The 23,814-nt window shown below is 39.1% G+C and overlaps 1 protein-coding gene across 10 annotated transcripts in view; it reads right to left on the minus strand.

Moving 5' to 3' along the window:
- Positions 1 to 19,475, minus strand: part of ABCB5 (ATP binding cassette subfamily B member 5) — a 35,591-nt gene extending 16,116 nt beyond the window's left edge. Inside the window, exons 1-16 of one of the 10 annotated variants that reach the window (XM_005518867.3) lie at positions 19,347 to 19,475; positions 18,554 to 18,640; positions 17,467 to 17,554; positions 17,287 to 17,335; positions 16,320 to 16,464; positions 15,809 to 15,875; positions 15,467 to 15,658; positions 14,216 to 14,387; positions 12,462 to 12,586; positions 9,917 to 10,091; positions 9,513 to 9,626; positions 8,545 to 8,655; positions 5,329 to 5,454; positions 3,870 to 4,073; positions 2,520 to 2,690; positions 130 to 291 (exon numbers count right to left, since the gene is read on the minus strand). In XM_005518867.3, coding sequence (XP_005518924.2) covers positions 130 to 291; positions 2,520 to 2,690; positions 3,870 to 4,073; positions 5,329 to 5,454; positions 8,545 to 8,655; positions 9,513 to 9,626; positions 9,917 to 10,091; positions 12,462 to 12,586; positions 14,216 to 14,387; positions 15,467 to 15,658; positions 15,809 to 15,875; positions 16,320 to 16,464; positions 17,287 to 17,335; positions 17,467 to 17,554; positions 18,554 to 18,602 — 1,950 coding nt within the window. In that variant the 5' untranslated portion in view covers positions 18,603 to 18,640; positions 19,347 to 19,475. Of the gene's footprint in view, positions 1 to 129; positions 292 to 2,519; positions 2,691 to 3,869; positions 4,074 to 5,328; positions 5,455 to 8,544; positions 8,656 to 9,512; positions 9,627 to 9,916; positions 10,092 to 12,461; positions 12,587 to 14,215; positions 14,388 to 15,466; positions 15,659 to 15,808; positions 15,876 to 16,319; positions 16,465 to 17,286; positions 17,351 to 17,466; positions 17,555 to 18,553; positions 18,641 to 19,346 lie in introns of those variants that run through there. The other 9 variants (XM_088057605.1, XM_088057683.1, XM_088057739.1 and 6 more) reach the window with 9 other exon arrangements.
- Between the last annotated feature and the right edge of the window lie 4,339 nt (positions 19,476 to 23,814).

The raw sequence follows: 23,814 nt of genomic DNA on the forward strand, positions 1-23,814 counted from the left end.
TCTGTGCCCAGACTAGAATAACTGAGCAGCTGCCAGCTGGACAACATGCAGGAGCTAGAGAGAGAAAATGGCTCCACCCACCATTTGACCACTCTGTGAAATGAAGAAAGTAAATAAATTTGCCTTTACCTGCTGCATTACAAGGGAATAGTAGACTCCTTTCTGCAGCATCAGTTCACTGTGTGTCCCTTGTTCAACCACGATTCCTTTCTCAAATCCAGCAATAGTGTCAGCAGTCCTGATGGTAGACAGTCTGTGTGCAATCACAATGGTGGTACGTCCAGCCCGAGCCTTACAGAAACACACAAAACCCAGTTACAGTTAAAATGTGCAAGAAAATAGCACAGAGGTGAAGTTGCTTTAGTCACCTGTAATATATAGTAAATCAAAACTTTAAAAATACTTTTATTTCTTTTAAAAGCAAAGATTATTATTTTTTCCCAGTTTCATGCCCTTGTTTAGCAGTCCAAGGACAGTTTTGCGTGACTAATTTAGGTAAAGCCACATTAATGTTTTTAGACAGGCAACAACTATTAAAGACCATAATTGAAGTTTATTTATTATTTGACTTTTTATAACACTTGAACTGTTCGAGCCAAAGTTGCTCACAAAGTGTTTTCATGTGCATGTAAGCATGATGGGAAAATGCCACGAGAATAGTTAAGATCTTTCTGAAAACATAGCTAGGACAGCAAATATATAAAAAGCAGATATTTTCTTTATATATTGTCCCTGCAAATTTTTGGAAGTACAAAATCAGCATAATTTCTGACAAGACTTCGCAGGAAAGCATAGAGGAACAAACCTGAATCAAAAATGGATTTGAGCCACTCCCTTCTGAAACAAACTTATTTGACAATAATTCTACTGGGGTTTGGCAGGAGGAGCTGCTGAAGTCTCAGTCAGCAGGTTCCGTGTTCCAGCCCTCTCCAGCTCCCTCACACAGACCAGTGGCACACACAGCCCTCATGCAGCAAATGGGCACGGGACACCTTGTGATTGCTGCAGAGGCTGCCTTCCCCCCACCCTGATGCCTGGAGCAGGTGGCAGCTTGGCAGGAGGAGAGGTCCAAGGGAACCTCGTGCAACAGGTATGTTCTGTGGTCCTGGGACCTGCTGGAAGTTTCTTGCTTCAGAATTTATACATCATACGGGCAGAGGAATAAGGGCATGAAGAAGATGAGGCCATCTGCAGTAGAGGACTGCTTCCATGGAGATTTGAATTCTTCCCCCTACATCTGCCATCCTAATGGACCTGATGCAAGCCACCCCCAGGAAATCTGCTGCAGTGTGGCCTAATGCACAAAGCCTTCACCACTGGAGCTGGGAGCTGTGATCAGAACTAGCAAATCACTTTATAAGATGCAAAGTTAACTGAAAAACAGCTAGCTACAAGGAGCTGAATGTCCAGAAACAGTGAGTGTTCATGAGGTTAGTATCTCTGCCTCTCAGCTGTAAAAATAATGAATAGCAGCACCAAACGCTCATTTTGGCACATTCTGAGAACATGAAGAAGGATGAGAAAGAGTCCACTTAATTGAGTGACCTCCCTCTGTTATGCACTAAATGAAGCAATAAGCTTCTGGAAAAGCTAAGTACTTGATTACAAAATTTAAAAAAAACCCACGCAGAATATTATATGAATATTATTTTTTCATCTATATGTTACCTCAATGTTAATGTCACTGGAATGGCATGAATATAACAGCTGCATTTTACCTCAGTTTTAAACTGACTAGCGAGTGAAGATGACACATTCTGCATTTCCCTTGAGCCATACTGGTAATTCATATCTTTCTGCATAATTACTGAAAAGAAAGGCAGGGTTTTTCACTTCATTTAAAAAAATACATTAAAATAAATATTAGACAAAAAAAACATTCAAGCCAAACCAAGAAGATTTTTTCAGTCAAAGCCTATGGGTTCTGCTGTATGCTGATGGAAACTGCTGATGAAGGTGGGCTGTGAGGAAGGTATTGTGTGCTGATCAGAGGCATGGGTTCAAGATCTGACAGCTCTCCTCTGCAGCAGTACCCACCCTAGAGCTGTGGGGCTGCTAAAAGCAGGAAAAGACTAAATCCCAATAGCGTTCTGAAACTTATGAAGCAACTCTTCAATAAAGAGAAAATACTAGGGGTATCAGTAACATACACTTTTCTATTAATCCACCTAAAAAAGGCCATTCTGTCCTCATACCTTGCCTTGATGTCATCAATATTTGACCAGCAAATGAACAATTATGACTTGAGAAAGGGTGTGCAGGAGACCTAAGCTGCTGTTCCACATGGCTGTCTTCATAATTAGTAATAATGCAAAAACAAAAACAAAACCCCTAAAAAAACAAACCAAATTTTCAATTAAATTTTTGATAGTTCAAACTCCCTGTTAAATCACCGAAGTTGAGCATCCTTCCAAATTTTATTTTCCAATGTTCTTAATTCTGGTGGAAGCCTGCACAGAAAATTGTACATTTAATTTTTGCACTTTTTTGTGGCAGCTGCTAGCTTCAGTGAGTCCTACCTTATCAAGAGCTGCTTGCACTATGGATTCACTCTGAGTATCTAATGCAGATGTAGCTTCATCCAGAAGAAGAATCTTGGGATTTCTTGCTAGGGCACGGGCAATAGCTATTCGTTGCTTCTGTCCTCCACTCAGCTGAGCCCCTCTTTCACCCACCATGGTGTTAAATTTCTGACAAATGAGAGAACAGAACAGAAGTTGTCAGACATCCCAAACCCTCACTTCTCAGTGCAACCTCAAGTACTCATCTTGTAGAAGATGGGGCTTCTTCCATCTTACTTGAGCACAGGCAGAGCAAACATGGAAGGACATCCATCCTACTGGCCCTTAACCAAACCCCTACATGTTAATTGCCCCTACATGTTGTGTCTGCCTAACTTTGAATTTACAGTTCTTTAAAGATCTTTATTGCTCATCCAGTGCTCCAAACCCTGGGGTTTTTCAAGACAAGCCTGTAAAAGGGATCTCCATATTTTCTGAAGATTCTCTACCTTTCCAAAAGGGTTGGAATTATAAGGACACACCAAGAGTGTGCCTGCTATGAATCTGAGACACCCCCTCTTGGAGTCATTGTTTGGTTCCTACTGACTGCAAAGTGACAAGTCTCAAAGTCCGCTGTAGTTTTTTTATTATATAGCTGTTTAAGTGTAAATATGATCAAATCACTCTTCCTGAGAAAAAGGAACCTTGGAACAGATTGACATGCTTGAAATGGCACAGGGGCAAAGTTCTCTAAAATAATAAAAAGATTTGAAATCAAATCCCAGGTGGACACTTTTCCCACATTTTTTAACTTCAGGAGCAAAGGGAAGGACATTATCTGTTTATGAGGATGTGTTTAGAATGCTTGACCTTGTTTCTCAGCTCCATCCTGAAAGGAGTAAGGCACCTACTGCTAAGAGAGGGCTCAAAGCTCTGAATCTCAGGCAGAGAGAGAACTTAAGTTTGGAGCTACTAAAAGGGTCTTGGTTCACTTATTTATTTCCACCCACTCCCCCCATTTCCTGTGAATGTACAGACAGTTCCTGTCAAAAGGCTTTGGATTTCTGGTTCTTCTTTTTAAAAGCCAGCTCTCCTGTGCCTCATGAGATGGGTAGGGATGGCAATACAGCTGGGGAACTTCCTTTCTCCTGAGTAAAGGCGCTGTCATCTTTTCCCAGACTCCAGCACAAGTTCTTTGAAGAGCGAGAGGCACTATCTATTTGAAAAACTTTCTAAACTGAAAGCTGCTGGAGGCAATAAGTATGTTTTGAGAAGCTGTAGAATAACTTGGATTCCCATGCTCTGAAACAGGACACCAGCCTAAATGGACCTTTTGTTCTTACACTCAAAATAAGTTAATGAACTTACATCCGGCAGTCTAGATATAAAGTCAAAAGCATTGGCTTCCTTGGCTGCTTGCTCAATTTCAGAATCAGAAATGTCTTCTCTACCATAGCGAATGTTCTCAGCTATTGTGGCTGCAAACAAAACAGGCTCTTGGCTCACAATGCCAATATTTTCTCGTAGCCACTTTGTATTAAGGGTCCGAATATCCCGACCATCTAAGGTAATCTGAGAGAAAAAGTGTGAAAAAGAAGTCAAGGAAATGTACTCTACTCACAATAAAGCAATGAATTACTCTTACTTGAATGAAGTATCAGCCAGAAGGTCAAGGGAAAAAAAAATATTGTCATTAATAGAAAACCTTTTTGAGGGAGAATCTACAACTGCAGTTTTTCCATCCATTGCACAAGCTTGAAAATTATGATGAAAGGCATAAAGAGAAAAGGGGCGCCTTTTTTCCCCCCTGGTCTGTTTTCCCACAATAACCATCCTAAGTTGGCTTAAGAATTTTACAGCTTCCTTGCATACTTTTTACATGATTCTTAAGCTGCTGTGCCAGTTTGATTTCCTCACGGTTGGAGCTACACAATCACCTCAGTAGCTGTTTACACCAGATCAAAGAGACTTCAAGCTGACTAAAAGGAAAGGGAAAGTTATTTTTAACCCAGGTCATTTGCAGCGTGGCGATATGAACATCGACATTGACACAGCAAAATGAGGGGTGGGGGCAGAAATGAACAGCCACAGGAGAACTAAGTTTAAGAAAGAACTGTGTTGAAAACACCTGCCTTGATACCTTATATACTGATAGTTCAGTTTTTCATATTTGAAATGTTTACCTACTTTCAGCTAACAGTAGCAAATATCGAGTAGCATCCTTCAAATACCAAGAATAAAAACCAAATTTTCTTAAAAATGCATTGTTTCGTTTCTCTCATTTTTTCCCTTTGTAAATTTCTTGTGGGAAGTATTTACCATTTACCAACTGTGGTAAATTGTGTGTGGTAAAACACACACAATGTGTAATGATGGAATCTTCTGCTGTGGGTTAGCAGATAGTGAAAAACAAGCCAAGAAAACAACCATTTAAAATAAGAAAACTGTCTCCAGGTTTTAGCTTGCATTCAATGAAAAGGAAGCAAACTACAGCAGGACTCTGTTCCATTATGTTTCACTTAAAAAAGTTTAGGGAATTTTAAAAATGAACAGTTGATAACAATTACTTTAAATTCAGATCTTGCAAGTCTATTCCAAGACTTGTGGCATTTACTATTTATGACATAGTACTGTAAGAAGGATCAGAATAATGAAGTCAAGCCAACAAGAGAAGATAGTTAATTTGAAATTAAAATTGTAGAAATATGAACTATGCAGATAATATGGTCAAATTCAGTCAAAATAGAAAACAAGGTTCAATCAATATGGGAAATTCATGCATGTCCTAACAGCTCTGAGTTTTTACAATTCTTCTGCAGACACTCACTTCTCCCTGGTCAGGATCATAGAATCTTTGCAGTAACTGAACAGTAGTGCTTTTTCCACAGCCACTGGCACCAACTAAAGCAATGGTCTTCCCAGTCTGAACTTTCAAATTTAGACCTTTGAGGATCTGGAAATAATAATAAAAAAAAATATGTCTTAGTTTAACAAGTTTGATTGGAGAACAGTCTGTCAAGGTAACTGTAGCTGTTGCTATCAAGGCAGTAGTGAAGGCCATAGTCTGAAGGAACAGCAACATTAATAAGTTAATTGTACCTGGGAATATCCTGGAGCACTGATAAGAAAAATTCTTCACCTATGCTTGTGAAAAGTATTAGCCTTCAAAGCAGGATGGCTGCATGCAACCTGCCTTTTGGCAATGGCCCCTAGATCCTTCTGGTTACCAAAGCAAGCCTGGGAATTTTTTGAGAAGATGGATAACTGGAACAGGCCAAGCTCATACCAAGAAATATTTTAAGAGTTTCCTTGCATGGACTGTTGCATTCCATTGCCTGGGAAAATTCCCTAGCACACTTAAACTAATATAGACACAGCCACACTACTCTGAATTTCACGACTCAGTTTCTCCAGTTTGTGTGATGTGGTAGCAGGTTTGGGATCTTAAATTCTCCTGCTGTCCTCCATTTTCCAGAGCAAAATTTTGAATCTCACAGAAAATTATTTTCAGGTGCTAAAAAGTATCACTGTAAACCAAGCTTGCTTTCTTCTATTCTTAAAATATAAAAGGTTGTTTTGATGAAGTAATTTCTGGGAGGCCCTTAATAAATCCCATTCCTTATTGTTAACAGTCTCAGAAACCTGGGGAGCAGTTACAGATTAATGATATAATTTTTGCTATTTTCACATTTAGAGAACATTTTACCTCAAAAGATGTCCATGTTATTACAAGTAATGCTGTGTAGTTACCAAAATATTTGGCTGCTATGGGAACTCTTGTTTATGCCAGGCAGATATATAAGTTTGCCTACACATGTTTTTACAATGAGAGATTAAAATAGTTGCAATAGTCCTCTCCTCTCCCTGTATACATCCATCCAATTTTATATCTCCAGGAAGCTGATATCCTGGTGCCTGCATTATCAAGAACCTTATTCTAAATACCATAATATCACCAGATGCAAACAATCACTACCACATACTAGGCTAGTCCTAACCCTCTTTCATCAGGCAACGTATTTCCAAGATTAAAACCAATAATAACAACTGTACTCCTTAGATCTCTTTGATTTGGTTTAACCTGGACAGGGAAGATTATACTGTGTTGCATCAAATGTTTGCGAGATTGGGGGTAATTTCTACACAGCTTTTCTGATTCTTTTTGGCTCTACTAAATAACATTGATGCTCTTAGAGTAGGGAGAGCTGCTGACTGAGATTTGGGAAGGATGAGAAATATTTCTTATTTCCCTCCCATTTAGTGTGCTCACAACATAGCTCAGCAACCTGAATAGAATTTTTAGGAAGAAAGGTGAAGACTCTGCTCTTTCCAGATTTCTGAACCGAGAGGGATGGAAGATGCATTGTATAAAATTCAGTTAAGGAGAAAGCGTAGCTCTGAATCTGTGCTCCAGCCATCCCAAAGTCCTGGAAACAGATTTGATGCACAATGGGACAGACCTCAGGTGACCTTGTTGGGAAAAGCCACCTGAAGAAACAGCCGCAGGGGTACAAACCTTCCCATTCTCACCACTAAATCAGCACGTCAAGCTTTTAATTGTTGACATTTGAAATCTCTATTTCTCTAACTTTTCTCTATAAAATTCTTTTTTGTTTCTTTTTTCTCTTTCTCTGATTCTGCTGCACTTCTGTATTTTTCTTTCTCCTCCTGGATTTCTCAGTCTCCTGTGAGCTGAGCTCCTTTGGGATCCTCCCTCATGGGGAGCCCTGCTTATCTCTATTCTCTGGTTTGAAGAAAACTCCCGAGCTCGTTAGAGTCTTGTTTCTAGTGTTTATTAGAAGGTCATTACAAAACTTGGCAGGTCTGTCCAGACTAACTGCACAAATTCAGTTCACTGCAATCTGACTTATTTTCTTCTGATGACACAGAATGGCCTTGTGGCTCACTTTGTGGCTCACTTTGGCTTTGAAAGCAGAAAGAGGCCCTGAACTATGCACTGCTTTTATCTTTATACTCATTCTTATCCAATTAACAATAGACACATATATTATTTTTCTTAACAATCCATCACCTGTGTGCTGCACTGCGGCATTTTCTAACCAATCACTTACTATTACCCAGAAACCTCTAGAAGAACACGAAGAAAGAAGAATGAAAACAACATTCTAAATCCTCCATCTTGCCTTCTGCTTTCTAAATTAACTAAAAATATAAACTAACTTTTTCACTCAGTGATTTAAGAAAATTCTCTAATCTACACTCTCACACTTTTAGATTTTTCTAACTTTTACAGTTGTTTTCATATGTTTCATCACCATGAAAACATGCTTATGAATTTCATATTATATGAAATTCAGTGTTTTTCTGGATCTTAGAGCTAAGTATCAGAAACAAGGGCACACACTCTGTGTCTCAGACTCCAACATATTTTTACCTTTTTCTTCATCAAGGAAGAATCAACAGCAGCAAATTCCTTTTCCTTTCACCTTCATCAAGGTGTTCAAAAGATTATAGACAAATATCACAGAGGTCAAACCAACTGTGTCACCATGAAAGTAATCACAACAACATGATGTACACACAGATCACTAATGGAAACTTAACTAGCAAAGAACAAGGACAACAGGTTCTTGAACAGCAATTTTTACATATGCCCAAAACAATGTTTGACTTCCAAAAGTACATTTAGGATGATGTTTCAGTATGTTTGATAGCATATTGTTGTAAAGTCTATCTCAAATAATTTTTCACATGGGATATCATAACTCCAAAGAGCCAAGAGACTGGAAAAAAGTTAACTTTCTGGTTTAACTGCTTCAAGTCTGGAAGATTTAATGAAAGATTTTGAAAAGTTTTATTTGATTTATCAAAGCTCTTGTCCATAGAGACAGACTAGGGGCAGCACAGATTTGTCCTGCAGAAGAGCATGAGATACATAGTGACAGTAAATCTAGAGCTTTGTCTTTGTGCATCATTGGGGGGGGAAATTATGCCACATCCCCCAAAACAGGAACAAAACTAGACAAACAGTATGGACATAAGCTGAGGAATTTCAGTACAGTAATGGAAACAGAACACTTACTTTAACATCCGGTCTGGAAGGGTAACTGAAATGGATGTTTCGGAATTCAATTTCTCCTACGAGTTTGTCTGGCTTGTAGCCTTCCTTAGAACTGCTATCTATGAGCCGTTTCTGGAAAGAGGTTTGTGAAATAAATTGGTGGTTATTTCACTTTTGGAACTGTTATTTCTGCTACATGCATTGTTCCTTATTTTCTCAGATGCTGGTTGACACTGCAGTACATCGCTGCAGAACTGCTGCATTTTACCAGCAGAATGCTGAATATGGGGGAAACATCAAATTGTGGATTCTACTTTGACAAATACAGTACCTTTTCAAAAGCAACAAAATCTGTAGCAAAAAATCTCTAATTGCAGGATTAGCTGCATTTTCTTGCAACCAAAACATGGGCCCCAGTAATCAAGAGGGTTTAATACGCACATCACAAAGAACAATGTAGCCTTTTCTCCAAGAAGTTTTTAGTCCTACTTTATTTTATATACACAATTACGCTGTTGCTGCATAGCACAGCAAGACCAAGATTATGATATGGAAAACCTTTTTTATGGCAACATCAGCATTACAGATTATTATTGTAATAACTTTCAATAGTGATATTAATCCCCTCCAGACCAATTCCCCCTCCCCAGTACACCCCATCTCAGCTGAATTGGTGCATACATGCTTTCTTATAAATTAGTGTATGCCATAGTACCCTTCTGGAGCTGAAAGTCTAATATTAGAGAAAGACCTCAACCATATATCTCAGACAAACATGCCAGGTTTTCCAGCTGTCACTGTGACAAAGAGGCTGCATTTTCTTAGATCAATGAAAATATTATGGGTTTCTGTAGTAAACATCTATAGAGTTGTTGATTTGGGGCTTTAGAGCGCTTTTGTTACATTTCTCAAGGGGAAAAAACAAAAACAAGAGGGAAGGGAAGCTAAGTTGGTTGAAAAGCTTCTATTCTATGCAGTTAGGTGTTTACCTTATTGATAATCTTATATACTTCATAGGCAGCCCCACGTGCACTGGCCACAGTCTCCAGGTTAGGAGCCGCCTGGCCCAGGGAGAAAGCTCCAATAAGCACAGAGAAGAACACCTGTGGCAGATGGAGAGGAGTATTTCAATTAATGATTACAGTGCCCACATGGGTGCTAGAAAGACTTAAGTGCCAGCTCTAGGTTATTCATCCCACTTTAGAAATAGAGTCCAAGACAATCAAACTTATTATATTAAAAGCTAGGAAAGATGGATAACTTCCAGTTCTTTTATACTAAGTGAGTCTCTAACACCTAATTTAGCAAGCAGGTGGCAGAAAACAGAGACACCATTTGCATAACTTTCCCTGAAGATACAGAACATTTTTCAAAGTTGCATTGCTGTACTTACAATTAACACACGGCTGATGTCATAATGTGGATCCTCAGCAGTGAGTTTGGTTCCATACCAAAATGCAAGGGCATAGGATCCAAAGATAAAAAATTGTGAAAGACCCAGACATGTGTTAGTGGTAATGGATTTTTTCATTCCAACACGTTTAGCCGTCTCTAAGTTAGCATTGTATCTGAAAGTGGGTAAGGAAACCATTAATTTGACAGGTACCACATGCCATCCTGGTTGATATTTCCCAGTGCCCTTTTCTTAATTAAAAGGATTTATGTAAGAAAATCAACTAGAATCTCCAAGAGAATAGAGGCTTTTTTCTTTCTTCTTTTTTTTTAAAGGAGGACTATTTGGGAGGTAATTAATTTGAATAAATCTGCTCTGATGTATGCCGACAATACTGGCGTACTGTTAGAGAAGACAATCAGAAAACAATTAAGTATCACAACTTTGTTATCATAATGGAAGACAATAGCACTCTTGAACTCATTTTTTCCATTAATTCTTTAAGGAAACCTAGCAAAAGTTTTAGCAACCTTGTTTACCACAGAGATAAAGGCTAGTCTTCCACACTTAAAACAAGCAAAATAAAAATAAAATCCTCCAACAATCCTAGGCAATAGGGAAAGAGATAAATGAGAGCTCCCTCTGATGGCAAAGTTGTTCTCTTATTAGCCATTTTGGTATGTGAAATATCTTTCCCTTAGGTCACTTTACTGATATATACATAATATATATATGCACTATATGTAATATATATAATATATACATATATTACATATATAACCAGTGAACACAGAAGATCTGTATAAAGAAGTATATAGCAAGTTCAACTAGAAAATTATTTCTTCTAAGAATGGTTCAAATTCATCCACTCATCTATAGCTTTCATTTACTCAAGCTCATTATGCAAAGTGTAGCCTAGGAATAGTGTAACTTTCTACTTGCAATCAGCATGGTCAGTAGCTTGCACTCTTTTCCCAAAATGTATTTTCAATAAAGTACAACTCCATTTTAGGAAGACATGCAATCCATTCAGCTGGGAAGCAACCTTAAACTGCATTTATTTTGTTCATGTAAATTTCTAAGACGCCAGCAACGCTGTTTTCGTTAGTCAAACATATTGAAATATTTTGACCTGATTGGGCTCTTAAAACCAGGCCCTATGTTTGAATCAGCAGCATCATCAGTCTTCCAGGGAAATGGGTAAAGCATTTAAATAGCGTGATAAATACATGTGATCACTCAAATACTGAGGAAAGGCCAAGCCACTGCCAGAAACTAAAGGTGACTGAAGATCCCTTGCAAGAGTAAACTTTTCTGGTCAGTGGAGGCACTGTGCAGTGAAAGGGTGCTTTTCTTAACTCTGAGGTCAACATTCAAGAGCTGTGTAGGAGTCACAATCTACTATCTGAAAAATGCACTCCCTGGTAGGAGTTTGTCAGTAGCAGAAGATGATCCTAGGGGTTTTTAGATGTTTGGAGTTTTTAGATTAAATGGAGGTAGAGCTGTGGAAGAGGCTGACTAGTCAATCATAAAAAGGAAGTCTTTCTTGACTCAGGTATCAGTTATTTTGTCTTTAGACAAAGTATTGTGAATGAATATTGACAGCTCCTGGAATTTAACTTTCAGACACTGGTAATTGAAGGATATGAGAAGGAGGAGGACAACTTATCTAGGTCATCTAGGGCTTTTTTTTCTTTTACTGTGCAAGCAGGAACAGTCTTAATGCTGTTGCATTTTAAAAAGAAATTCCAGTAAGCAGAAGACAGGGCTGTAAGAGTCAGAGCTCAGTCCCTGGAAGCAAATGCAGGAACAGGCTGTAGGATCCTAAGCTAGGGTTGACACCACCTTGTAAATTTTGCACAAGATGAGGGCTAATGTGAGTTGAAAAAGGTAGAAGAGTTTCATGAGGCATATGGATCAGGTCATCTGCCTTGCCTTTCCCAGCTGCATGGAATCAGTGATGCCTTGTATTTGTATGAAAAAATTTATTGCTTATGCTTGTTGAGTTATCTGATATGCATGTCAATAAGTTTGTGATCAGCCACAATCATTTCACCTTGTATGTGTGACTAGGGCCAACACTGGGCAGCTACACATGTTATTTGCAAATCACTGCAAAAACCACCAATGTGATTTTACCCAAGGCTGTTATCCAGCGTAGTTTAAAAATAAGCTCAGTAATCAAAGATCAGAGCAGTAGCACAAATGCCCTAGAAGATAAGCAGATTGCATGCTTTGTTGCATCTGACTCCTAGGTAAAGGTAACCTTCCCACCACTTTCACATTCAGTTCAACTCCAGATCTCAACCAAAGGAAAAATTTGCATCTATGCTTCAGTGACAACACCAAATAGCCTTTATTCACTGACTAGATCTATTTGCACACCTTTGTTTTCAGGTGATTTGCCACTTATAGAAAGACAAAATGACACTAAGGAGTGTCATCCCTCTGCCCCTCCAAAAAAAAAAAAACCAACCCCACAAACCAATTCCACAACTAAATTTCCTTCCATATTTTAAATATAATAACTAATTTAAAAACTTACTTTTCTAATGCCTTCTGCTGTCCATTGAAAGCCACAACAGTCCTGATTGCTGTCAAAATTTCTTCGGCCACAGCTCCTGCTTTGGCGTAAGCAGACAGCTCTTTAGCAGTAAGGGATGCCAGGAGCTGAAAAGTTTAAAAACGGCTGTTATTGCAACCTTCTGAAATAACATGCACACTGTCTTGGTGAATAAGAACAATCACACAAGGTGCACAAGATCAGATGTTAGCAATCTATGGGGGATCAGCTCCTCCCTATACCCTGAATTTCCCTCAGAGTTCAATTTATCATTGTCTCTTCATTACAAGCAAAGGCTACACAAATATCAGGTGATCTTCCTTCCCAATTGTCCTGGGGTGGCTTTATGATGTTTGTATCCCCAGTTGCCTGGTTTATGTTACATATTGAGTTCTGCACCTTTCAGACTGGCTCTGAGAGAGAAGGGGGGGAAGAAGAAGCCTCAGTTTGTGTTGAAAGAAAACATCACTCCCCCACATCCTGCCCCTGGACTGTGGTGTCTGCAGCACGGATGGACACCGGGACAGAGCTTCTCTTTTACAGTTAGTTCTAGCTAGCTGAGGCAGAAGAGTTCCCTGGACTTTTTTGTTTCTCCTTAGATCTGTTCAAACCTGCTCTGGGCTGAAAAATCCCAAACAAAGCCCGGAAGCCCACGCCTGTGGCCCACTGGGGCCTGGGCCTCGGCACTTTCCGGCACCGGAGGGACTGATAAGAACCTGAGCAAGCCAAGCTACTCCACATGAAAAGGACTTTTCTTCCTTGATTTGCTGTTTCATCGAACAGTGAGAGGTTTTATTGTTTAATATTATTCAATTTCTGTTAAATAAACAGTTTTTTTCCACTTCTCTCCAAAGAAACCTCCTTTCCTGAACCAGTTGGGGGTAGGGGCCGCTTAGATTTGCTTTCTGAGGGGACTCCATTTGGAGGTTCTCTCCAAAATTTACCCTAAACCAAGACACTAATCCACTTTCCTCCCAAGCTGAGGACAGCCTACAGACTACACTAGGAAGAGTGAAAGAGGAGGTACCCTAGCTGCGCTGAGTTTCTGAGGTGTTCACACACTAGAGCACCAGCAGACATTGAAGTAAGCAAGTCAATCACATTACAACCTCTAACATTCTATTTCTTAGCTTTTTTGTAATGCTTCATGTAGGAAAAACCCCATAAAATCGTATAAATAGCTACTCAACAGTATGAGCCATCAACATTAATGTGGCTAAACACTGCATAGGGGGACAAAGTTTTCCTATCTGAAAGGGAAACCTCTCCAGCTGTTTCACTGATTTGTAGCACTTCAGTTTTCAGCAGCTGTATGTATCTGCATAGCTGTATAGATCTAGTCCATACACTGCATGAAACTTGGTAAATTATTTGCAAGAGCCGTGGTACATTCATGTGCAGATGGAAAGAGGCTGAAAGGTCCTTATGGTAGGAGGGAAAAGCGAGGGTTTCCCTGGTGCTTGCCATGAGGAAACTGCTGTGCCAGAATGATGCTCAGATGCAGATTATCCTCCTGCAACATGGCATGAGGACAGACTATGCAGAGAGAAGGAACACACCTTACAAGTGTGCTTGGGAACCCAGAGAAAGGCTACAGGAGGAACAGAACTCAAAGTAAGAGTGGGGCCAACCTGCGAACTTAGAAATCACACTAGGTTTCTCCCATTCTCCCCCCTCTTCTGTGCATAAGTGCTGTAAGGTTTGTCTGGTTTATTTATAAATCCCCACACACTTACAGTTGACCAAATTGCTGTTGATGCAGCAAGAAGTGGGCTGACTGACGTAACCACCAGTGCCAGCTTCCAGCCATAGATGAATCCTATAATAAGCCCTGACACAAACGTGGAAAAAAACTGCAGAAATATACTGATCTTGTCTCCGATTCCTTCACGGATGGTGTTGATGTCACTTTAAATAACAATAATAATAAAAAAATTTGTTAGTTCAGAATGCCTCACATTGTGACTCCCTCCCCCACTTCTTTACATGCTGTGTGGCCTCATGTCAGGAGCTTTGTCACTTCCTAACCAGCAAAAGAAAATTTTTAACCATGGCTACTGAACTGTACCATTGGGTTCTTCTGTGGCCTAAACACAGCAGAAACCTATTTTTAAGGACTCATTTTCTGTATTCTCAACATTCTCTGATGTTTCTATGCCATGACACTAGGACACCAATGACCTAGCTTCCTCATCTGGCATCCAAATGGAGCAATAAGGAAACAATCAAGCAACCTCTTCATCCAACATGACCAATCCCTAATAATTTTTTCTGCTCAGCTCTCTGATGCATTTTATGTTCATGATTTCAGCTACTGACTCAGATGAAGAGCTACCTCCATTCCATCATACCATTATTTGGAATAAGCTCCATTTTTCATACAAATTTTCTTCCTTATTTTTTCTTCACAGAACATACAGATATTAGAGTGGAGAGCTTTCATTTAAGCTTCTTGTACACTTTCCAGGACAGATAATTGTCCAAAGATACTATAAAATCCAGAAAAATAATTTTAAAAATAGTGTTTCTATATATAATTCCATAGTACATGGCCATTACAGTCCTCACCCCAAAATCTATTTAAGTTTATGGAAAAATTACAAAGACTTTAACTGGCTAAATAGAATACTGCCTGAGTTCTGACTGGGTGCAAGTATAAGCTCATTTCCATTCAATTCAGTGCCAGCTTTTGGCATTTATAAACTAGGTGGAGACAGTTTGTTTAGCAGTGGCTGACATGTACTTCATGGGCTTCAGAAAGCCAGTGTCAGACATTTAATGAAAAAACCCCTTCCAATGCACATAGCTGAAAAAGGATAATGAATTCCTCATTTTGAACTGTAATATTTCACACTTTAGGTGCGGTGGATTTTTTTTTTTAACTCTCTTTAGGCTATTCTGTTGAGATAAATGTCAGGTTTTTTTAAATGCCTTACTTGGGGGTGTGTGTCTGTGTGTAAAAGAAAAAAAAAAACCAGAGCCCTCACTCTGTCAGTCTGGTGTTCAGTGTTCCTATCTGGGTAGTATCAAACCAAGCCATCTCCTGATGGAGCACTGCAAAAAAGAACATCTTCCGGATCCTTGCAGTTTGCCTTGCAGCAGCAACCAAAAATGTCCACACTTGGATCATGCTCAGGATAAACACAGCAAAGCCAATTGCCACAAAGTAGTAAGCAAACCTGGGATAAAGAAAAAAAAGCCCACATGACCCCACTCTATCTAATGAGAAAAGTTAGACACACAGAGAAGCAACTAGTCAATCACACCAAAGTAAATACTGAAGCCTGTGATGCATTATTGGGAAGGCATATATAACTACAGATCCTTACTTTGTCATTTCACCTTCTATATCCACTCCTGGATTTGATGGGCAGCTGGAAGTGTTTACTGAAGTATCTGTGAAGGGGAAATTAAAAGTAGGAATATTTGTGGAAGTGTTATATAGAGCTGTTGATTCATGGCAATATGGGGTTTTCAGTTTGGGAATATTTTGTATTTTGCAAGTGGGGTCTGCAATACAAACTTAAATACAAAATTATTTGGCAAAAAAACATTTATTTTTAAGCAATTAATGCCTGATAACTGAGGGTGGCCATACTCCCTACTATCTCAGCAAGGTCAAAGTCCATTCACAAAGTGCACATCCAATGCTTTGGTTTTGCCCTGGTCTAGCCATTAAAGATGGATTGAAATGACTGGGTTATTTCCAGCAGGATAAGTGTTGCTCATAATACATTGCCTTAGATATGTACCAGTGTATAATCTGGGGGAATAAAAGAATCTTAGCCTCAGTAGCAAAACACAATCAATATGCAGAGAAATTTAATTTAAACTTTTTACCATTGGATTGCATGCCACTTAGCACAAAGCTGTTTGTCATCTCTCCAAAGACAATGATCATAAGTGGCATTCCAGTACCATTTGCAGCCGCTGCGACCAAACCAACTATCATCAACAGGACATCCACCCAATCAGCATAGCAAAACTACGTAAGCATTAAAAAGAAAAACAAAAAAAGAGAAAAAAGGGACATTACACCTGACAGTTCATGCATTTGCTGCAGTACAGTGGACTTACAGAACATGCTTCAGCCACATATTCTAAGTAGCAACACTCCAGCTGAAGGTAAACTCGGTACATAAAGATTCTGTAGTAGTCCAACATATTCTTAAATCAGCACTCAGGCTGCTAAGAGAATACTGGCAGGACACAGATTCCCAGTCAGGAAAAAAATTACAAATTTGCAAGTGATAACAATCTTTGTAGAATATATTGTGTGTTCCATTGAGTTGCATATTTACTAAGATAATGCCTCTATAATGTAAACAAGAGTGAGTTATTGACCAGCACCTGACTTACACCTACCAGTAGAAAACGTTTTCAGCGGAGATAGATCGTATCTTGAAATTTGTCTATCCCTGAAGCTTGGTTTTGTTTAAAGAAGGATGTGAATTTAAACTGCTATAGATATCCTGGGATGTGGTTAATCTGAAACTGGAGCATTTTATTCCTGACTGGCCTAACCATCTCAAAGCATAAATACACACAGAATAAAACAGAGAAGAATAAATCTTTTTTTGTTTCAGAGTAAAAAAGTCCACATGCAAGAGCTATTTTTGTTTGAGAATAGCTGTCCTATACAAAACTGACACAAAACTGGTGTTTACTGGTTCTTAGAGAGCAGGTCCAGAATCAATAGTCTTCAGGCTTCTTCTCCAGTTTTTGATTGCCTATGAATTGTAAGTCATAAACAGCTCACAATACCAAATAAAAAAATCTAAAGCAGACCATTAAATAGATCACTAACCAATTCAAGAATGCCAACAATTCGTTTCTCTGGCTTCTCATCTTCCTTCCTAAAGTACAAAAGACTAATTAAGATAAGGGATTTTTTAGCAAACCTGTATTAAACTTTTCTCCTCCCTCCCCTGCCCCTCTGACTTTCCCATACACCCAGTTAACACTAAGTTAAAAAAAAAATACCTACATTTTCTTTTTGGGCTTTGACTGGTCAATTTGTTCTACATGTTCTTCATGCGGTAAAGAAGTATCATCACACACCTTGCTTCCAGATTCTGTGAATAAAACCGCTTTTTTTAGTAATACAATTGATGGATTATTATGCTTTCTTGTGTCTTTCTAGTTTTTTTCTAGACTAGTTTTTCCTCATGTTCTTGGGAGGAAGTTTCAAGAAAAATTCACCAGGCTTTTTCTCTTCAGTTCATCTTTATTCCCAGAAAAAGCTTACATGTCCATTTCTGAGATGGAAACAACTTCATTTTTTAAATTAAAATATATTTATACAGAAAGATTATCAAAGACTAAAAGAAAAAGTTAATTCTTCCTTCAAACAATTAAATGCAAATTAGAAGTCTTTATGGAATGAGTGGAATTGCTTATAGTGGGGGTTATAATTGCTGTAGCTAACACAGACTAGATGGTAGTTAACTAATCATGTCCTTGTCTCTAATAACCATCTTCACTATTCTCTTGCAGTATCTGTTGCATGCTCCATTTCCTTTGTGCTGGGTGCTTCAGAAAGATATATGAAAGCATAATCCTACCCAGGAAGCTGAATGCATAAAATGAGATGCAATAAATATATAAAGAAACAGAGGAGTAGCCAGAGTGGGGAGCCAGCTCAAAAAACAAGAGGAGAAAAGCTGCTCCCCATACCAGCCACTCCCAATTTACCTTAACTTTAGTTGCTAACTCACAATGAAGAGTTTTCTACATACTATTTTACTGATAGCTGGTCTACAACAGTTGTTTTAGACAACCTTTTGACAGCAATAATGTTATTCCAGCTTCCACAGCTTACCTCAGGAGAATTTTCATGCTCAGGCTAGGACCCTCTTGAGCAGTTTTACCAATGTAAATTAATTTTGTTGAACTTGATGGAATGATTCATGCAGAAAAATGTTTTATAGGCGTGGCTTTAATTCACTGATATGTAGGAAACTCATGTTATCTCCTACAAAACAACTATGACAATCAGGAGAGCTTTATAATGTTCTTTAGATTCAAACCTGTGGAACATATTTTTCAAACACACATGCAGAGCTCCCTCTTACCAGGATCAGAGAGGTCCTGTTCTGTGGAATTTGCAGAATAGTCCTTCATTGTTCTTTTTGTTATGAGAGAGTCACATTAATTAGAATCTGCAATAAACCCCCCCAGGAAAACACTTTGATTTAGTAAATATTGAAAGAGTTCACATCTGTAAGTTTTTCTATGACATATCACATTTTGGTCTCAACATTATTCTACTTAAACAGAAGGACTAAAAAGAAAATAAAATAAGTAACAGCATGAAAAAAAAAGAACTACTATTAATGAGACATTAAGAACAATACACACTATTACTGGGCAACTTAGTAGGCTGTCTTAGTCATCTTTTATGCTAAATCACTCATATAAAGGTTGTTGTAAATTCTCTATTACAGACCAGATAATTTCCCTCATTGCCTCAAGTTTGATTAGAACTAAATGAACAGAACTAAATAACGTGGTTGGGAGTGCAATGATAAAGACATGCACTCATTCTGTCATGTGGTACTAGGATGCATTTAGAGGCAGTAAATGACTGATGCTCTAAGTCTGCCGAGACTTTTCTTCTTGATCTATCAAACATACTGGTTAAAAAACCAAACAAGGAAAACAACAACAAAATCCCAAGCAAAAAGCCGCACATGAATCTGATGAAACCTAAAACAACATGGACGAGAAAACGCCTAATCAGCCTCAGATAAAAAAAACAAACAAACAAAAAAAAAACAACAAAAAAAACCCAAAACCCAAACAAAACCAACGGGCACCCTGTCCGATTTCTAACTGTGTTTTTCTCCTCTGGTTATTTCAGCTCACCTCCACAGCCCACGCAGACTCTGGCACGCCTGGAGGGATGGCTGCAGCCCCGACGGCCGGTCCCTGCGGAGCGCGGTCCCACTGCCCGCCCTGGCCTTTATAGCGCCGGCTCCGCCCGGCTCGGGTTGCAGGTGAAGGTCGGTGCCGCAGCCGGGAGGAGCCGCCCAGGGTGAGGGGCCTGCAGAGGGATGCCGGCCGGCTCCTGCCCTCTGCCGCCCGTAGGTCTCCGAGCTGCAAAGCGCGCACGGAGAGCCCATCAGCCCCTTGCCGGAGCATCGCCTCCTTCCCGAGGCTCACCCAACCGCTAATATTAGAAGGGCAACACTGGATGTCATCCGGCCCAACCTCCCTGCTCCGGCAGAGTTATCTAGAGCACATAATTTAGGATTGATCCGTAGAGGTGTATTTCGAATAGTCCCAGCAAAAGAGGACTCCACAGCCTCTCTGGAAAACCTGTTAGAGTGCTTGGACACCTGCACAACAAGGAAATTCTTCCACATGTTGGGGTGGAACTTTCTGTGTACCTGTTTCTGCTTGTTGCCCCTTGCACTATTGCCTGGCATTGAGAAGAGACACTCTGCCCTCTTGGCACCAGATAGTCACAGGCATAGATGAGATCACTCAGGCTAGACAGGACCAGCTCCCTCAGCCTTTCCTCATAAGTGAGGTGCTCCAGAACCCTCATCCTCAGAGTCTCACACTGGACCTGCTCCAGAAGCTCCGTGTCTCTCTCGTACTGAGAAGCCTAGAGCTGGACATGGAGTCTCACCATTACTAAAACCAGATGAATTTAAATCAAGAAAACTCAGCTGCTAAGCAGAGATGAATGGGTATTTGAAGAGTCACCTGTCCAGGGAAACATTCAGATTTGGGAAAGTTATCTGCAAGGTCCTGCCACATTTGGGTAAATTGCATCACTGCACTTGGAGAATTTCAAATAAGACTGAAGATATGCTGGTGAACTTCAGCTAAGAAATGTTATTAATGTTATTAAATAAAGGCTTTTCCATTCCACTTCTAAATAACATGACAACTAACTCATGAACCCAGCTAAATTCAAAATTGTTTTTAGAGAAGCTAAGCAACAGGTTTTGCTCATTTGGTTCTCACCTCTTCCCCACAATTTGTGTGGGATTTTTTTTTTTTAATTTTTTTCAGAAATAAGACTGATTCTTTTTTTGGGTTAGTTGAGAGGGTGGTGGTTGGTTTTGTTGATATGGTTGTTTTTCTCCACTGCCTGAAGAAATCAGGTAAACAAATCAGGTTTTCTGAACAAGCTTAAAAATAACAGTTATTCAGCTTGCCCAATGGTACATATTTTAATTTATATAATTTACTTTCAGTAATGCATAGGGTTTATGATATATAACTCCTAGCTGTTCTTCCATCCACTCTGAATACTTTGTTGGTATCCCAAAGAAGACCCCCAGATATTTAAATGAGTTACTCAGCTGAAATTTTTCTCAAGTAACAAGTTCAAGACATGGCCTAATTTAAGCTTCCCTTGTTCACCTCCCACTCAGTATTCAGATTATATTTATGTTGCGCTCATTGGTCATGATGCTCTGAAAGAAGCTCAGAAGAAAATGCATTATTGGGTATTATTGTCTCCTGCCCACTGGAGCCCTGTATGTTCAGGTAGAGTCAAACTCCTGCATGTCAGACCTGTGACTTTTTTATACTCTTTAATCTCATCAGCATTACCTAGGATTTATATTGCTTACTTATATTTTATATTACTTATATGAAGATATATATGTAATTTATATTAGCCTGGAGAAAAGGAAGCAGAGGGGAGCCTTCTCTTTCTCTACAACTACCTGAAAGGAAGTTGTGGCAAGGTGTGCATCTGCCTCTTTTCCCGGATAACAAGTGACAGGATGAGGAAGTGTCCTTCAGTTGTGCCAGAGGAGGTTTAGTTTTGATATTATGAAAAAATATCTTCACCAATGTTGTCAAGCATTGGAATAGGCTGCCCAGGGAAGTTGTTTTGTCACCACCCCTGAAGACATTTAAGACATGTGCAGCTGTGGCACATAGGGACATGGCTGAGTGGTGGACTTGACAGTGCTCAATGATCTTGGAGGTCTTTAGGTGTTTTCAAACCTAAATGGTTCTATGATTCTATGCCTCAGTGTTAAGCTTGCATTATGCACATACACATCTGCTCTCTGTCTCAAAAAATTAAGAAGGATTTTGGCTTCTGCTGCCATGAAGAATATAAATTTACAGACTTTTGGAAGAGACAGAACAGCAAGATGAAATTACTTCACTATTCCAGCCTCAGGCTTCACAATTTTATGGAGTATTTCCTTCACCAAAGGTAACAGGTTTTCTTCCTACTCATCTCAATGAGAGTGAGAACATCTCCTTACCGAATATCAGTTTTTTGTTTAAACTGTTCATAAACTATTATTTTCAGAAGAAACTATCTTTGCATATAAAATTGTAGACAGAGGGACATCTCACCTGGAAAGCAAACTCCTTGTGTAGGACTGAGAACACATAGATAGCAAAGAAGAAGCATGGAGGTAGCATGAACCCAAAAAAGTCACTATGACTCTATTTCAGAGCTGTGAAATACCCACACATCATACTCAGCATCACTGGCAGTTAGGGAGTGTTTAATACGTCCAAAATGTTAATTTTTCAAAGCTTCAGTATCAGTTATTCACACACAGTAACACTGAAGTGTCAGTCACATTTCAGATCCATTGCTCTACACTCCACAGGCCTGTCAAGGAAGAGCCTGAGTTCCCCTGCATAGAAAAGTTGGTTCAAAAAGGGTGTGAGAGAAGAGCAGGGCAAAGAACCGATCATGCAGAAAAAAGAATCACAGGGTGTTGAGCAGGAATTTGTTTCCTTCTCTCTCCCTTCTTTCCCCATTTCTTCCTTTGGAAGGGATGCTATGCTCAATGCAAGTTAATGAACATCTTCAAAGGGGGAAAAAGCCCACCCAAGCTATAAACAAAGAGATTAAATAGAAAATGAACAAAAGAGGGAAAAAGAAATGGTCTCCTGGAAAGATATTCCCCATCAAACCTCCTGAGAAACATGGGCTCATAGTCTAGTTACAGCTAACCACTGTATGCTTAAGTAAAAAATAAATAATCATATTCTGATATTTTTGCAGAAGCAAAAATTCTGGACTAAAATAACATGTAAAACAGAGAAGACTCCCATCAATAGAAGGGAGAGGAGCAACACAAAAAATTGTAGTTTACAATTTTACCTTTGTAATTTTGGGATGAACACATTGTGACAAAAATATCATAATGCCATTTGGAGAAGAAATACTATTCTTCCTTTATCCAAAAATATTTGGAATCTATATTTGGAAAATACTGTATGCATCTGAAAACTATTCTATTCCAAACAGCCAACATACACCCGTATCTCCATGTGTTTGGTTCATCTGTCCAAATGTTGTCACTGACAGGAAGAACAACATTAAACACAATCAAATGTCATTATTTAACACGAGCCATAACTGACTAGAAAATGTATCTACTTAAAAAAAACTATTATCCTTAAGCACATTATTAAAAACAAGAAAACAAAACACCCCACCAAAAATCCCCTGTTACACAAACTGAAAATGAGGACTTGTTTCCCCAAGAAAACCATTAACCCTGAAAATAATGCAAAGCATGGTATGCAAGACCAGGTGGCACCCAGCTTTACTGAAACATTTCCTCAAAATGACAGTCAAATACAAAGAAGGTGTACTGTATTATGCAGGCATTATAGCTCCTTACCACTTTTTGATTTCTCCAACAGACCAGAAGAACCCCAACAAGACACCTCTCTGCACACAGAACCATATGTAGGAAGTCAGGCCTAGTATTTGACCCACTACCTTAATTACAGCTGATCATCTTCATATTTCATGCTGGCTTGTAATTCAGAGGGAGAACCTATAAAAGATCATGTTGCACTTTGATTTTTGTTGCTTTGTGACTTTTGCTTATGTGACCTGAGATTCTGCCAGAAAGGACTTGACAGAATCACTTTAAGATAAGAAAGTCCTGGTTTTTTTTTTTTGTCTTTTTTTTTTGTCTTTTTTTATTTTTTGTCTTTTTTTTTGTTGGCAATCAGACTAAAAATGGAAAACTGCTATTGTGGGGTTTGGGGGCCATTGGTTATAATCCCCTCCCACATATCCACAGCAGTACAGTGACATATGTACTGTACTGAAACTCAAAGAAAAACTATTAGTAATCACTGAATCACTGGGAGTAGCTGTAGTCATGGCACAGTACTTGGAATTAGGAGACTGGATTTTGGTGGGCATAAATGGAGTGGTTTAACAAAGGAGGCAGCCATGTAAATGTAGTAGTTCTCCAAACTGAAACAATGTTATAGTTATTCTGCTGTAACATTGGCAACTGCTGAACTAGTGGAGATTTGATGTAGTGGAGGGAGAAGGTCTGAGTAGAGGTGAATGTTGGAAGAATGAAAAATCAGA

The sequence above is a fragment of the Pseudopodoces humilis genome, chromosome 1, assembly GCF_049639895.1.
Source record: "Pseudopodoces humilis isolate 2021_Gansu_Grassland_sample_001 chromosome 1, ASM4963989v1, whole genome shotgun sequence".
Classification (NCBI taxonomy): Eukaryota; Metazoa; Chordata; class Aves; order Passeriformes; family Paridae; genus Pseudopodoces; species Pseudopodoces humilis.